Raw genomic sequence first — 14,123 nt, forward strand, 5'->3', positions numbered from 1 at the left:
GGAGGGGGATAGAGAGCGAGAGGAGGGGGATAGAGAGAGAGAGGAGGGGGAGGAGAGAGAGGGGGCGAGAGAGAGAGGAGGGGATAGAAAGTGAGGAGGGGATAGGGATAGAGTGGAGGGGGATAGAGAGAGAGGAGGGGGTAGCGAGAGAAAGGAGGGAGATAGAGAGAGAGGAGGGGGAGGAGAGAGAGTGTAGGGGGATAGAGAGAGAGAGGAGGGGATAGAGAGAGGAGGGGGTGGAGAGAGAGTGGAGGGGAATAGAGAGAGAGTGGAGGGGGAGAAGAGAGAGGAGGGGGAGAGAGAGAGAGGAGGGGGATAGAGAGAGAGGAGGGGGTTAGAGAGAGGAGGGGGATAGAGAGAGAGTGGAGGGGAGAAGAGAGAGTGGAGGGGGATAGAGAGAGGGTGGAGGGGGATAGAGAGAGTGGAGGGATATAGAGAGAGAGAGTGGAGGGGGGGAGAGAGAGGAGGGGGATAGAGAGAGTGGAGGGGGAGGAGAGAGAGTGAAGGGGTTAGAGAGAGTGGAGGGAGAGAAGAGAGAGTGGAGGGGCTAGAGAGAGAGGAGGGGGAGTCAGAGAGTGGAGGGAGAGAGAGAGGAGGGGGAGTGAGAGAGGAGGGAGAGAGAGAGAGGAGGGGGATAGAGAGAGAGGAGGGGAAAAGAGAGAGTGGAGGGGGAGAGAGAGAGAGGAGGGGGATAGAGAGAGAGGAAGGGAATAGAGAGAGTGGAGGGGGATAGAGAGAACGTGGAGGGGGAGGAGAGAGTGGAGGGGGAGGAGAGAGTGGAGGGAAGGAGAGAGAGAGGAGGGGATAGAGAGAGTGGAGGGGAGGAGAGAGTGGAGGGGGAGGAGAGAGAGGAGGGGGAGAGACAGGAGGGGGATGGAGAGAGAGAGGAGGTGGATAGAGAGAGAGTGAAGGCGGAGGAGAGAGAGAGGAAGGGGATAGAGAGAGAGTGGAGGGGAGGAGAGAGAGAGGAAGGGGAGGAGAGAGTGGAGGGGAGAGAGAGAGAGGAGGGGGATAGAGAGAGAGTGGAGGGGAGGAGAGAGAGGAGGGGGCAGAGAAAGAGGAGCGGGAGAGAGAGAGAGGAGGGGGAGGAGAGAGAGGAGGAGGAGGAGAGAGAAAGGGGGATAGAGAGAGAGACGAGGGGGAGGAGAGAGAGGGGGCGAGAGAGAGAGGAGGGGATAGAAAGTGAGGAGGGGATAGGGATAGAGTGGAGGGGGATAGAGAGAGAGGAGGGGGGTAGCGAGAGAAAGGAGGGAGATAGAGAGAGAGGAGGGGGAGGAGAGAGAGTGGAGGGGGATAGAGAGAGAGAGGAGGGGATAGAGAGAGGAGGGGGTGGAGAGAGAGTGGAGGGGAATAGAGAGAGAGTGGAGGGGGAGAAGAGAGAGGAGGGGGAGAGAGAGAGAGGAGGGGGATAGAGAGAGAGGAGGGGGTTAGAGAGAGGAGGGGGATAGAGAGAGAGTGGAGGGGAGAAGAGAGAGTGGAGGGGGATAGAGAGAGGGTGGAGGGGGATAGAGAGAGTGGAGGGATATAGAGAGAGAGAGTGGAGGGGAGGAGAGAGAGGAGGGGGATAGAGAGAGTGGAGGGGGAGGAGAGAGAGTGAAGGGGTTAGAGAGAGTGGAGGGAGAGAAGAGAGAGTGGAGGGGCTAGAGAGAGAGGAGGGGGAGTCAGAGAGTGGAGGGAGAGAGAGAGGAGGGGGAGTGAGAGAGGAGGGAGAGAGAGAGAGGAGGGGGATAGAGAGAGAGGAGGGGAAAAGAGAGAGTGGAGGGGGAGAGAGAGAGAGGAGGGGGATAGAGAGAGAGGAAGGGAATAGAGAGAGTGGAGGGGGTTAGAGAGAACGTGGAGGGGGAGGAGAGAGTGGAGGGGGAGGAGAGAGTGGAGGGAAGGAGAGAGAGAGGAGGGGATAGAGAGAGTGGAGGGGAGGAGAGAGTGGAGGGGGAGGAGAGAGAGGAGGGGGAGAGACAGGAGGGGGATGGAGAGAGAGAGGAGGTGGATAGAGAGAGAGTGAAGGGGGAGGAGAGAGAGAGGAAGGGGATAGAGAGAGAGTGGAGGGGAGGAGAGAGAGAGGAAGGGGAGGAGAGAGTGGAGGGGAGAGAGAGAGAGGAGGGGGATAGAGAGAGAGTGGAGGGGAGGAGAGAGAGGAGGGGGCAGAGAAAGAGGAGCGGGAGAGAGAGAGAGGAGGGGGAGGAGAGAGAGGAGGAGGAGGAGAGAGAAAGGGGGATAGAGAGAGAGACGAGGGGGAGGAGAGAGTGGAGGGGGAGAGAGAGAGAGGAGGGGGTTAGAGAGAGTGGAGGGGGAGAGAGAGAGGAGGGGGTAGAGAGAGAGTGAAGGGGAGGAGAGAGAGGAGGAGGAGAGAGAGAAAGGAGGGAGATAGAGAGAGAGGAGGGGGTTAGAGAGAGAGGAGGGGGATAGAGAGAGAGGAGCGGAGGAGAGAGAGTGGAGGGGGAGAGAGAGAGAGGAGGGGGATAGAGAGAGTGGAGGGGGGGGAGAGAGAGGAGGGGGAGAGAGAGAGAGGAGGGGAGAGAGAGAGAGGAGGGGGAGGAGAGAGAGTGGAGGGGGAGGAGAGAGAGAGGAGGGGGATGGAGAGAGAGGAGGGGGCGGAGAGAGAGTGGAGGGGAAGAGAGCGAGAGGAGGGGGATAGAGAGCGAGAGGAGGGGGATAGAGAGAGAGAGGAGGGGGAGGAGAGAGAGGGGGCGAGAGAGAGAGGAGGGGATAGAAAGTGAGGAGGGGATAGGGATAGAGTGGAGGGGGATAGAGAGAGAGGAGGGGGGTAGCGAGAGAAAGGAGGGAGATAGAGAGAGAGGAGGGGGAGGAGAGAGAGTGTAGGGGGATAGAGAGAGAGAGGAGGGGATAGAGAGAGGAGGGGGTGGAGAGAGAGTGGAGGGGAATAGAGAGAGAGTGGAGGGGGAGAAGAGAGAGGAGGGGGAGAGAGAGAGAGGAGGGGGATAGAGAGAGAGGAGGGGGTTAGAGAGAGGAGGGGGATAGAGAGAGAGTGGAGGGGAGAAGAGAGAGTGGAGGGGGATAGAGAGAGGGTGGAGGGGGATAGAGAGAGTGGAGGGATTTAGAGAGAGAGAGTGGAGGGGAGGAGAGAGAGGAGGGGGATAGAGAGAGTGGAGGGGGAGGAGAGAGAGTGAAGGGGTTAGAGAGAGTGGAGGGAGAGAAGAGAGAGTGGAGGGGCTAGAGAGAGAGGAGGGGGAGTCAGAGAGTGGAGGGAGAGAGAGAGGAGGGGGAGTGAGAGAGGAGGGAGAGAGAGAGAGGAGGGGGATAGAGAGAGAGGAGGGGAAAAGAGAGAGTGGAGGGGGAGAGAGAGAGAGGAGGGGGATAGAGAGAGAGGAAGGGAATAGAGAGAGTGGAGGGGGATAGAGAGAACGTGGAGGGGGAGGAGAGAGTGGAGGGGGAGGAGAGAGTGGAGGGAAGGAGAGAGAGAGGAGGGGATAGAGAGAGTGGAGGGGAGGAGAGAGTGGAGGGGGAGGAGAGAGAGGAGGGGGAGAGACAGGAGGGGGATGGAGAGAGAGAGGAGGTGGATAGAGAGAGAGTGAAGGCGGAGGAGAGAGAGAGGAAGGGGATAGAGAGAGAGTGGAGGGGAGGAGAGAGAGAGGAAGGGGAGGAGAGAGTGGAGGGGAGAGAGAGAGAGGAGGGGGATAGAGAGAGAGTGGAGGGGAGGAGAGAGAGGAGGGGGCAGAGAAAGAGGAGCGGGAGAGAGAGAGAGGAGGGGGAGGAGAGAGAGGAGGAGGAGGAGAGAGAAAGGGGGATAGAGAGAGAGACGAGGGGGAGGAGAGAGTGGAGGGGGAGAGAGAGAGGAGAGGAATAGAGAGAGAGTGGAGGGGGAGAGAGAGAGGAGGGGGTAGAGAGAGTGGAGGGGAGGAGGGGAGAGAGAGAGGAGGGGGAGAGAGAGAGAAGGGGGGTAGAGAGAGAGGAGGGGGAGGAGAGAGTGGAGGGGGAGAGAGAGAGAGGAGGGGGTTAGAGAGAGTGGAGGGGGAGAGAGAGAGGAGGGGGATAGAGAGAGTGAAGGGGGAGGAGAGAGAGGAGGAGGAGAGAGAGAAAGGGGGGGGATAGAGAGAGAGGAGGGGGTTAGAGAGAGAGGAGGGGAATAGAGAGAGAGGAGGGGGAGGAGAGAGAGTGGAGGGGGAGAGAGAGAGAGGAGGGGGAGAGCAAGAGAGGAGGGGGAGGAGAGAGAGTGGAGGGGGAGGAGAGAGAGAGGAGGGGGATGGAGAGAGAGGAGGAGGCGGAGAGAGAATGAAGGGGAAGAGAGCGAGAGGAGGGGGATAGAGAGCGAGAGGAGGGGGATAGAGAGAGAGAGAGGAGGGGGAGGAGAGAGAGGGGGCGAGAGAGAGAGGAGGGGATAGAGAGTGAGGAGGGGATAGGGATAGAGTGTAGGGGGATAGAGAGAGAGGAGGGGGGTAGCGAGAGAAAGGAGGGAGATATAGAGAGAGGAGGGGGAGGAGAGAGAGTGGAGGGGGATAGAGAGAGAGAGGAGGGGGATAGAGAGAGAGGAGGGGGCGGAGAGAGAGTGGAGGGGAGTAGAGAGAGAGTGGAGGGGGAGAAGAGAGAGGAGGGGGAGAGAGAGAGAGGAGGGGGATAGAGAGAGAGGAGGGGGTTCGAGAGAGAGGAGTGGGATAGAGAGAGAGTGGAGGGGGAGAAGAGAGAGTGGAGGGGGATAGAGAGAGGGTGGAAAGGATAGAGAGAGAGGAGGGGATAGAGAGTGAGGAGTGGGATAGGGATAGAGTGGAGGGGGATAGAGAGATAGGAGGGGGTAGAGAGAGAGAGGGGGGGATAGAGAGAGAGGAGGGGGAGGAGATAGAGGGGGAGAGAGAGAGAGGACGGGGATAGAGAGAGAGGAGGGGGAGAGAGAGGAGGGGGATAGAGAGAGGGTAGAAAGGTTAGAGAGAGAGGAGGGGATAGAGAGTGAGGAGGGGGATAGGGATAGAGTGGAGGGGGATAGAGAGATAGGAGGGGGAGAGAGAGAGAGTGGAGGGGGAGGAGAGAGGGGACGGGGAGGAGAGAGAGTGGAGGGGGAGGAGAGAGTGGATGGGGAGGAGAGAGTGGAGGTGGAGGAGAGAGTGTGGAGGGGGAGGAGGGGGAGGAGAGAGAGTGGAGGGGAGGAAAGAGTGGAGGGGGAGGAGAGAGAGGAGGGGAATAGCGAGAGTGGAGGGGGAGGAGAGAGTGGAGGGGGAGGAGCGAGAGTGGAGAGGGAGGAGCGAGAGTGGAGGGGAGCGAGAGGAAGGGGATAGAGAGAGGGGAGGGTGAGGAGAGAGTGGAGGGGGATAGAGAGAGAGGAGGGGAGGAGAGAGTGTGGAGGGGGAGGAGGGGGAGGAGAGAGAGTGGAGGGGAGGAGAGAGTGGAGGGGAATAGAGAGAAAGGAGGGGGAGGAGAGAGTGTGGAGAGAAAGGAGGGGGAGGAGAGAGTGTGGAGGGGGAGGAGAGAGGAGGGGAATAGAGAGAGAGGAGGGGGAGGAGAGAGTGTGGAGAGAGAGGAGGGGGTGGAGAGAGTGTGGAGGGGGAGGAGGGGGAGGAGAGAGAGTGGAGGGGAGGAGAGAGAGGAGGGGAATAGAGAGAGAGGAGGGGGAGGAGAGAGTGTGGAGAGAGAGGAGGGGGAGGAGAGAGTGTGGAGGGGTAGGAGAGTGAGTGGAGGGGAGGAGAGAGTGTGGAGAGAGAGGAGAGGGAGGAGAGAGTGTGGAGGGGGAGGAGAGAGTGTGGAGGGGAGGGGAGAGAGTGGAGGGGGAGGAGAGAGTGTGGAGGGGAGGGGAGAGAGTGGAGGGGAGCGAGAGGAGGGGGATAGAGAGAGAGGAGGGGGAGGAGAGAGTGGAGGGGGATAGAGAGAGAGGAGGGGAGGAGAGAGTGTGGAGGGGGAGGAGAGAGAGTGGAGGGGAGGAGAGAGAGGAGGGGGTGGAGAGAGAGGAGGAGGAGAGAGAGAGGAGGGGGAGGAGAGAGAGGAGGGGGTGGAGAGAGAGGAGGGGGTGGAGAGAGAGGAGGGGGAGGAGAGAGTGGAGGGGAGGAGAGAGAGGGGGGGTGGAGAGAGGGGAGGGGGAGGAGAGAGAGGAGGGGGTAGAGAGAGAGGAGGGGGTGGAGAGAGAGGAGGGGGAGGAGAGAGAGGAGGGGGTAGAGAGAGAGGAGGGGGTGGAGAGAGAGGAGGGGGAGGAGAGAGAGGAGGGGGTAGAGAGAGAGGAGAGGGTGGAGAGAGAGGAGGAGGCGGAGGAGTGGAGGAGAGATTTCCAGTATCTGCAGTACTTTGCGTTTCTAAGAGTGGATCTAAGAGCTGTCTGACTGGCTTTGAAACATTCCATCCATTTATGCTAATTTGATGAGGTGTGAATGATATATCGTGTCGGACGCAGAGAGATGGGAAACATATGATCAGGAAAAATGTAAAATTGCTGCGCTTGCTAACCACTTATTCGAAGAAGAATTATAGAATCCCTCCGGTGAAGAAGGAGCCATTCAGCCCATCTTTTCTGCACCAACCCTTCAAGATACCACCCGGTCTAGGCCCAATCCTCTGCCCTATTCCTGAAACACCACCCTAAGGGCAGCTTATCACGGCCAATCCTCCCAGCCTGCACATCTTTGGACTGTGGGGGGAAACCGGAGCACCCGGAGGAAACCCACGCAGACACGGGGAGAACGTGCAGACTCCGCACAGTCACCCAGCCGAGAATCGAACCTGGGACCCTGGAGCTGTGAGGCAGCAGTGCTGAGCACTGTGCCACTGTGCCGCCCCTTTCCGAGCATGCTGGGTGGTGATTGGACATGCTCCCATCCATCCTCCGTACCTCGGCCACGGTTGTATCTTCGACGGCCTGCGTCGATGGTGGGTGCGATCCTCTGGTTGATGTCCAGCGCACTCATTTTTTTGTCTCCTAATTCATGTTCAGGATGTGGGCGTCGCTGGCTCGGCCAGCACCTGTTGCCCATCCCTAATTGCCCTTGAGCCGCCTTCATTAACCACGATAGTCCATGTGGTTTCACTGCACCCAGAGCGATGTTGGGGATGGCATTCCAGGTTGTGACCCAGTGACCGTGAAGGAACCTCCGTTCTGTGTCCAAGTTGGGATGGCGCGACTCAGAGCGGAACCTAGTGGGGATGCACCACCTCCCAGACCTGCCACGCCCACCAATTGGGAGGGCAAGGGCAGCAGAAGGACAGGTCTGGGAGATGCCGTTGCTGGTATTTAAGCTCCCAGGTCTGTGTTATCCAGTCCCGCACTGAGCAGTGCATGCACCCCCTGCATCCCGCGAAGGATCGAGGTTATAAAATCTTCTTTACGCTCTGGTAATTGGCCTCCGCTAAAGCTGGCTCCTTTCGTTTCAGATTTTGCAATGAGAACGCAGTTTGCCCGCTCCCCATGTTCTGGTCCAGCTGGGGCCCATGGACCCGATGCAGCGCTGATTGTGGTGGAGGCATGCATTCCCGACAGAGGAGCTGTGAGAATGGCAATACCTGCCCGGGTTGTACGGAGGTTTGTGCAAATGTTGTCATCCATAGGAAGCCGGGAGAAAGTATCCGATCTGTCAGCGTCGGGAATACCCTCCCACCCACTGGCACAACCTCCCCACTGCCCCTGATGAGCCAGACCTGGTTGGCTAAATTCCAAACTGCCCCGATCGTCAATACCCAGGTCTTCAAGGATCAAGCAATGAGCTAGGTGTCCAGAATGACCCGTCAAGAAAGTGGACCATTGGGCGAGATCTTCCAGCTTGTTCATGCCGGTGGGATCTTCCAGTCCCACCGATGGCGCACCCCGCCATGGGGTCCCCGGCGCCGTGGGTGGATTCAATGGGACATTCCGTTGACAGCGGCGAGACCAGAAGATGCCACCGCCGGTCAACGGCAGAACGCCTCCTGCCGCGGGTAGGCAAGGGAATCACGCCCATGGGACAAAGGGATAAAGACCTGCGTTTATAGAGTGTCCCTCGTGATCTTAGGACATTTCATAGCTCTTTATGGCAAAAGAAGCACTTTGGGAACGTCATCACTGTTTAGGGAGCCGATGGAATTTAAATTCAATCTGGAATCCAAAGCTAGCCTCCGTAATGGTGACCATGAAATTAGCGTCAATTGTTGAAAAAACCCATCTGGTTGACAAATGCCCTTTAGTGAAGGAAATCTGCCGTCCTTACCTGGTCTGGCCTTCGTTTGACTCCAGATCCAGAGCAGCATGGTTCAGCCCTCTGAAATGCAGTATTCTTGGAGATGGTACACATGGCTGCCATTGTGCGTCGGTGGTGGATGGGATGGATGTTGAGGGTGTTGAATGGTGTGCCAATCAAGCGGGGCTGCTTTGTCCGAGGATGGTGTTGAGCTTCTTGAGTGTCGTTTGGAGCTGCATTCATCCAGGCAAGTGGAGAGTGTTCCATTACACTCCTGACTTGTGCCTTGTAGATGGTGGACGGGCTTCGGGGGGGGGGGGGGGAGGCGGGGACTTTGGTGTCCTTGCTCTTAGTTCCTGATTGCCTTCCCTGGTCAGGGATCTACACTTCACACGGGTCTTCATCTCTCATCTGAGAGCTCCGTGTGTTGCATGTCCATTCCCGCGTGGATCGTAACAGATATCTCGAGCTCCGACGCAGTCACTGGCGGCCGACGCGCCCCCTGGTGGCCAGCGTTGTGCTGGGCCGGAACGGGAAGGTTTCAGGTTAGAAATCCCTGCGCCTCCTCACTGAAAGTGAAAGTGACATGTAGGGATGTCAATATTAAATCCAAACATCTGCTCTGGGAAACCTTTACTACACTGTGAGAAAAAAAGAAGGAAATCCTTGCAGAATTCCAAAATGAATCAGTTGTCAAAATGTGCTGGGTTGGTTAGCAAAGAATCCTGAGTGGAGACAGTTTGATACAATTGGGACCCTTTCTTTGGGGATATTATTACCATGATCTTTTTTCAGTTTATTTTGACTTTTACCCCTTGAGGGGGGCTGGAATCTGTTTGCACACAAATTACGTATAAGCAGACTTAAAAACCATCTAGATATAGTTCTTACAATCTTATTTATAGAACAGCATGTTTTTTTTATTCTAAAAGATTTACAATCCAATATCTTAGTTTTTTTTCAAAATGTATTTTATTACAAACATGTATCAGAACAGGTTACAGCGAGCAAACACCCCGGGAGACATACTTCCCAAAATCAACTATACAGTCTGTACAGATTTTTCCCCATTTTCACCCCCCTCCCCCACGATGAGCAGCTCCTCAAACACGGTCACAAACATCCCCCACCTTTTCTCAAACCCCCCTGAAGAGCCCCTTAACTCCGTGTTCTTCAAACTTTTTTTCTGGGGACTCATTTTTACCAACCGGCAAACCTTCGGGACCCAACCCGGCCGACCTTCTCGAACCGCGCCGGCCGACCTTCGCGACCCACGCCGGCTGACCTGTGCGACCCACCATTTTCCCTTACCTTGTTTGCTGCTGACAAAAATGGAAGAAATGGGGCGGGATTCTCCGAAATGGAGGCAGAGTGTTCACGCCGTCGTGAAGGCCGTCGAGGTTCTGAAAATAAATAAAAATGGCTAAAATAAATGAATAAAACCTCCCCGAACTTGTAAAACAAAAATGCTGTGAGTGTTTAAAACAAAAAGCGGCCGCACCTGTGCGTGCATACGTATAGCTTTGCACATGCACGCCGATGATCTGGCACGCATGCGCAGTGCGGCCACATTTTGTTTACATGTTCGCGCCCATTTTGAAGGCCGCTCGCAGCCTGCGTTTTTAACAGCCGGCTGCTGTGGCTGTTGCGCACAGATTGCGCGATCGGGAGCGCCGCGACGGACGGCTCTGCGACCCTCCCGACACCCGCCCGCGACCCACCCGCGGGTCGCGCCACCGAGTTTGACAATGCCTGCCTTAACTCACACTTTATCTTCTCTAATCGCAGGAAGCCGTACACCCAACCATGCCGCTACCCCCGGTGGCGATGCCGACCGCCACTCCAGCAAAACTTGCCACCGGGCAGTCAGAGAGGCGATGGCCACGACATCGGCCTTCCTCCTCTCCATGAGCTCCGGTTTCTCTGAAACCCCAAGTATCGCCAAAAAGAGTCCACTCCCTCCTCCACTGTCCTGGCTAAGACCGCGAACACTCCCGCCAGAATCTTCCCAATTTTTCACAACCCCAAAACATGTGCTCATGATTCGCTGGCCCCCGCCCACACCTCTCACACTCATCTGCTACCCCCTGAAAGAACCCACTCATTCTCGCCCAAGTTATACGCACCCTGTGCACCACCTTAAACTGTGTCAGGCTCATCCTTGCACATGAGGAGGTGCCGTTTACCCTACGCAGTGCCAAACACCATACTCCCCAATTGATCTCCATTCCCAACTCCACTTCCCATTTCTCCTTGATTTTCACCACCCGCTCACCTCCCTGCTCCCCAGCCACTTGTATATATCCTCAATTCTTCCCTCCCCTTCCACATCCAGAAGCAGCAGTCGCTCCAGCAGCGTGTATCCCGGCAACCTAGGGAACCTCCTCCAGGCCTTTCGCGCGAAGTCTCTAACCTGCAGATACCTGAACTCACTCCCCCTCGGCAGCTCCACCCTTAGCTCCTCCAGACTGGCGAACCCTTCCTCCAAATACAGATCCCTCACCTTGACCAGCCCCACTTCCCTCCATCTCCTGTATACACTATCCATTCCCTCCTCTCCCCCCGCCCCCCGGCTCAAACTCATGGGGCGTCATTCTCCGATCCCCCGCCGGGTCGGAGAATGGCCGTTGGCCGCCGTGAATCCCGCCCCCGCCGAAGTCTCCGGTACCGGAGATTGGGCGGGGGCGGGAATCGGGCTGCGCCGGTTGGCGGGACCCCCCGCTCAATTCTCCAACCCGGATGGGCCGAAATCCCGCCCAGAAATTGCCTGTCCCGCCGGCGTAAATCAAAGCTGGTATTTACCGGCGGGACCAGGCGCCGTGGGCGGGCTCCGGGGTCCTGGGGGAGGGGGCGCAGGGCGATCTGACCCCGGGGGGTGCCCCCACGGTGGCCTGGCCCGCGATCGGGGCCCACCGATCCGTGGGCGGGCCTGTGCCGTGGGGGCACTCTTTCCCTTCCGCCTCCGCCACGGCCTCCACCATGGCGGAGGCGGAAGAGACTCTCCCCACTGTGCATGCGCGGGAAACTGTCGGCGGCCGCTGACGCTCCCGCGCATGCGCCGCATTTCCGCGCCAGCTGGTGGGGCAACAAACGCCATTTCCGCCAGCTGGCGGGGCAACAAACGCCATTTCCGCCAGCTGGCGGGGCGGAAATCCCTCCGGCGTCGGCCTAGCCCCTCAATGTTGGGGCTCGGTCCCCAAAGATGCGGAGCATTCCGCACCTTTGGGCCGGCGCGATGCCCGTCTGATTGGCGCCGTTTTTGGCGCCAGTCGGCGGACATCACGCCGTTGGGGGAGAATTTCGCCCAGGATTCTCGCACAGCGGCATTAGCACCGACATCCCTTCCATCCTAAAATGCCTCCTCAACTGATTCCATATCTTCACCGTGGACTGCACCACCAGGCTCCCTGAATACCTACTCGGAGCCATTGACAATGCTGCCGTCACCATAGCCCTCAAACTAGACCCCTGACAAGATTCCTCCTCCATCCTAACGCACTCTACCCCTTCCAACATCTTAGTTTAGTGCAGAGTTTAAACTGGATAAAGAGATGTGGTGGGGTTGGGGTAGAGGCATGAAATATGTTTTATTCAATGTCAATTTAAGACCTAAATCTTATCATGAATTCTTAACATCTGTATGCAGCTTGTGTCTGCACAATTTAACTTCCTGTTCTCGTGAGCTTCTTACACTTTTGTCAGCTTCTTCCTGTAATAATTCCTATGCCCGCATATGCAATGGGTTCCCACCCACATAAACCCGTCATTCCGTGGATTCTCGCGCATCGCTCAAATTAATTTCTGAAAATGTTTCGGCCGCCATCTTTCATCAGTAATTGAAAAGTCTAATGTCCCAAGTAAAAGTTTAATCAAAATTTAAAATTGACTTATTTCACCAAAACATGATTGCATTTATCCATTGAACTGCCTCTCGAGTCTTTTTAGTGGCCACAGAGGAGTTCAAAACGAGAGGCGTAAAGAAACTTATTTTATTACAAAGTAAGTTATGTACACAGTGCACTCCAGGCCCCAGGCGGGACTACAGTCCTCGGCTGTCATCTGGGCCGACTTTTATGCTGGAGTCCATTTACTCCGGGGATGGGCCCCTGTCCCTCAACTGGAAGCTTATATTCTACAAGGCTTATGGGAAGCTAATTGGTCAGTCCCATAGATCCCGTGCAGGTTATAACAGTTTTTTAATGCCTTCACTGACATTTTTAATTGACAGCCTCAGTCTCCGGCTGTGGAGGCAGTTCAGGGGCGGTTCACCAGGTTGATTCCGGGGATGAAAGGGTTGACGTATGAGGAGAGATTAAACAGTTTGGGCGTATACTCGCTGGAGTTTAGAAGGATGAGAGGGGATCTGATCGAGGTGTATACAATACTAAAAGGGATTGATAAAGTAAATGTAGACCAAATATTCTCCATTGTGGGGAATCTAAAACGAGAGCTCACAGATATTGGTTGAGAGGCAGTGGATTTGGAACTGAGATGAGGAGGAACTACTTCTCGCGGAGGGTGGTGAATGTGTGGAATCTGCTGCCCCACATTGGAGTTTGAGTTATTAAATGGTTTCAAGAAGGAGATAGATACATTTCTGATTTTAAAAAATAGGCTAAAGTGATATGGGGAACAGGTAGGGAGTTGGATTTGAGACCAGGAAGAGATCAGCCATGATCTGATTGGATGGCGGAGCAGGCTCGAGGGGCTGAATTGCCCACTTCTGTTCCTAATTCCCACGTTCCTGTTCTCCCAAAAGCCTGGGCTTTGATTTGCCGTTTTTTGCCGAGAATTGTGCTTGGTAAATTTAACTTGGATTGTACAGTTTGTACTGAATTTCTCTGAACACATCAATATAATTCCGTCAGCTGTGTATAGCTGAACTGGCCTTGCCATTTCCTCCACGTTGTTCTATATATCTGATGTTTCATATCAGACAAGGCAGTCCGCTGAAGGAGCATCGCTACTCACATCAGCTAGAACATTGGGGGACTTCAGTTACGTAGGGCGACCAGAGAAGCTGGAGTTGTTTTCTTTAGACCAGGGTAGGTTCTGGGGAGATTCCATGGAGGTGATCAAAATCATGAAGGGTTTTGATGGAACAAATAGGGAGAACTATTCTCAGTGGCAGCTGAAGAGCCAGTAACCAGGGAGACAGGTTTGAGATCATTGCCAAATGGACCAGACTGAGAGGAAACTCAGTGGGTTGTTGCGATCCAGCATGCTCCAGCTGACAGGGCGGCGGGAAGCAGATTAAGAGTCACCCTCAAAAGGGAATTGGATGAATGTTTGAAAAGAAACAGTTGTTTCTGTTGAGGGTTCTGGGGAGAGCGGGACTAATCGGATTGCTCTCTGAAAGGGCCAGCACCGGAATGAGGGGCCAGAATAGCCTCTTTCTGTGCTGTAGAATTCTATAAAGAATTTCTACCTGAAGAATTAGCTAACTTTTCTCTTTGTGAAGCAGAAGAGATTTACCAGGATGTTGCCTGGTATGGAGGGCATTAGCTATGAGGAGCGGTTGAATAAACTCGGTTTGTTCTCACTGGAACGACGGAGGTTGAGGGGCGACCTGATAGAGGTATACAAAATTATGAGGGGCATAGACAGAATGGATAGTCAGAAGCTTTTCCCCAGGGTAGAGGGGTCAATTACTAGGGGGCATTGGTTTAAGGTGCGAGGGGCAAGGTTTAGAGTAGATGTGCGAGGCAAGTTTTTTACGCAGAGGGTAGTGGGTGCCTGGAACTCACTGCCGGAGGAGGTGGTGGAAGCAGGGACGATAGTGACATTTAAGGGGCATCTTGACAAATACATGAATAGGATGGGAATAGAGGGATACGGACCCAGGAAGTGTAGAAGATTGTAGTTTAGTCGGGCAACATGGTCGGCACAGGCTCGGAGGGCCGAAGGGCCTGTTCCTGTGCTGTACATTTCTTTGTTCTTTGTTCTAGCTGTCAGATGTGATGTCTATTTACAGAATTTTCTATCGCTTCAGAATTGGAGGATTTGTGTCTTCTTCAAAACGGAAATCGTTCAAAACGGAAA

At 55.5% G+C, this 14,123-nt stretch overlaps 1 protein-coding gene across 3 annotated transcripts in view; it reads left to right on the plus strand.

Annotated features, from left to right (window-relative positions):
• sema5ba (sema domain, seven thrombospondin repeats (type 1 and type 1-like), transmembrane domain (TM) and short cytoplasmic domain, (semaphorin) 5Ba) overlaps positions 1 to 14,123 on the plus strand; it is a 563,950-nt gene that overhangs the window by 364,152 nt on the left and 185,675 nt on the right. For all 3 annotated transcript variants that reach the window (XM_072469924.1, XM_072469907.1, XM_072469915.1), the window contains one exon: positions 7,303 to 7,450. In XM_072469924.1, the coding sequence (XP_072326025.1) occupies positions 7,303 to 7,450 (148 nt within the window). The remainder of the gene's footprint in view (positions 1 to 7,302; positions 7,451 to 14,123) is intronic.

The sequence above is a fragment of the Scyliorhinus torazame genome, chromosome 2 (assembly GCF_047496885.1).
Source record: "Scyliorhinus torazame isolate Kashiwa2021f chromosome 2, sScyTor2.1, whole genome shotgun sequence".
NCBI classification, from domain to species: domain Eukaryota; kingdom Metazoa; phylum Chordata; class Chondrichthyes; order Carcharhiniformes; family Scyliorhinidae; genus Scyliorhinus; species Scyliorhinus torazame.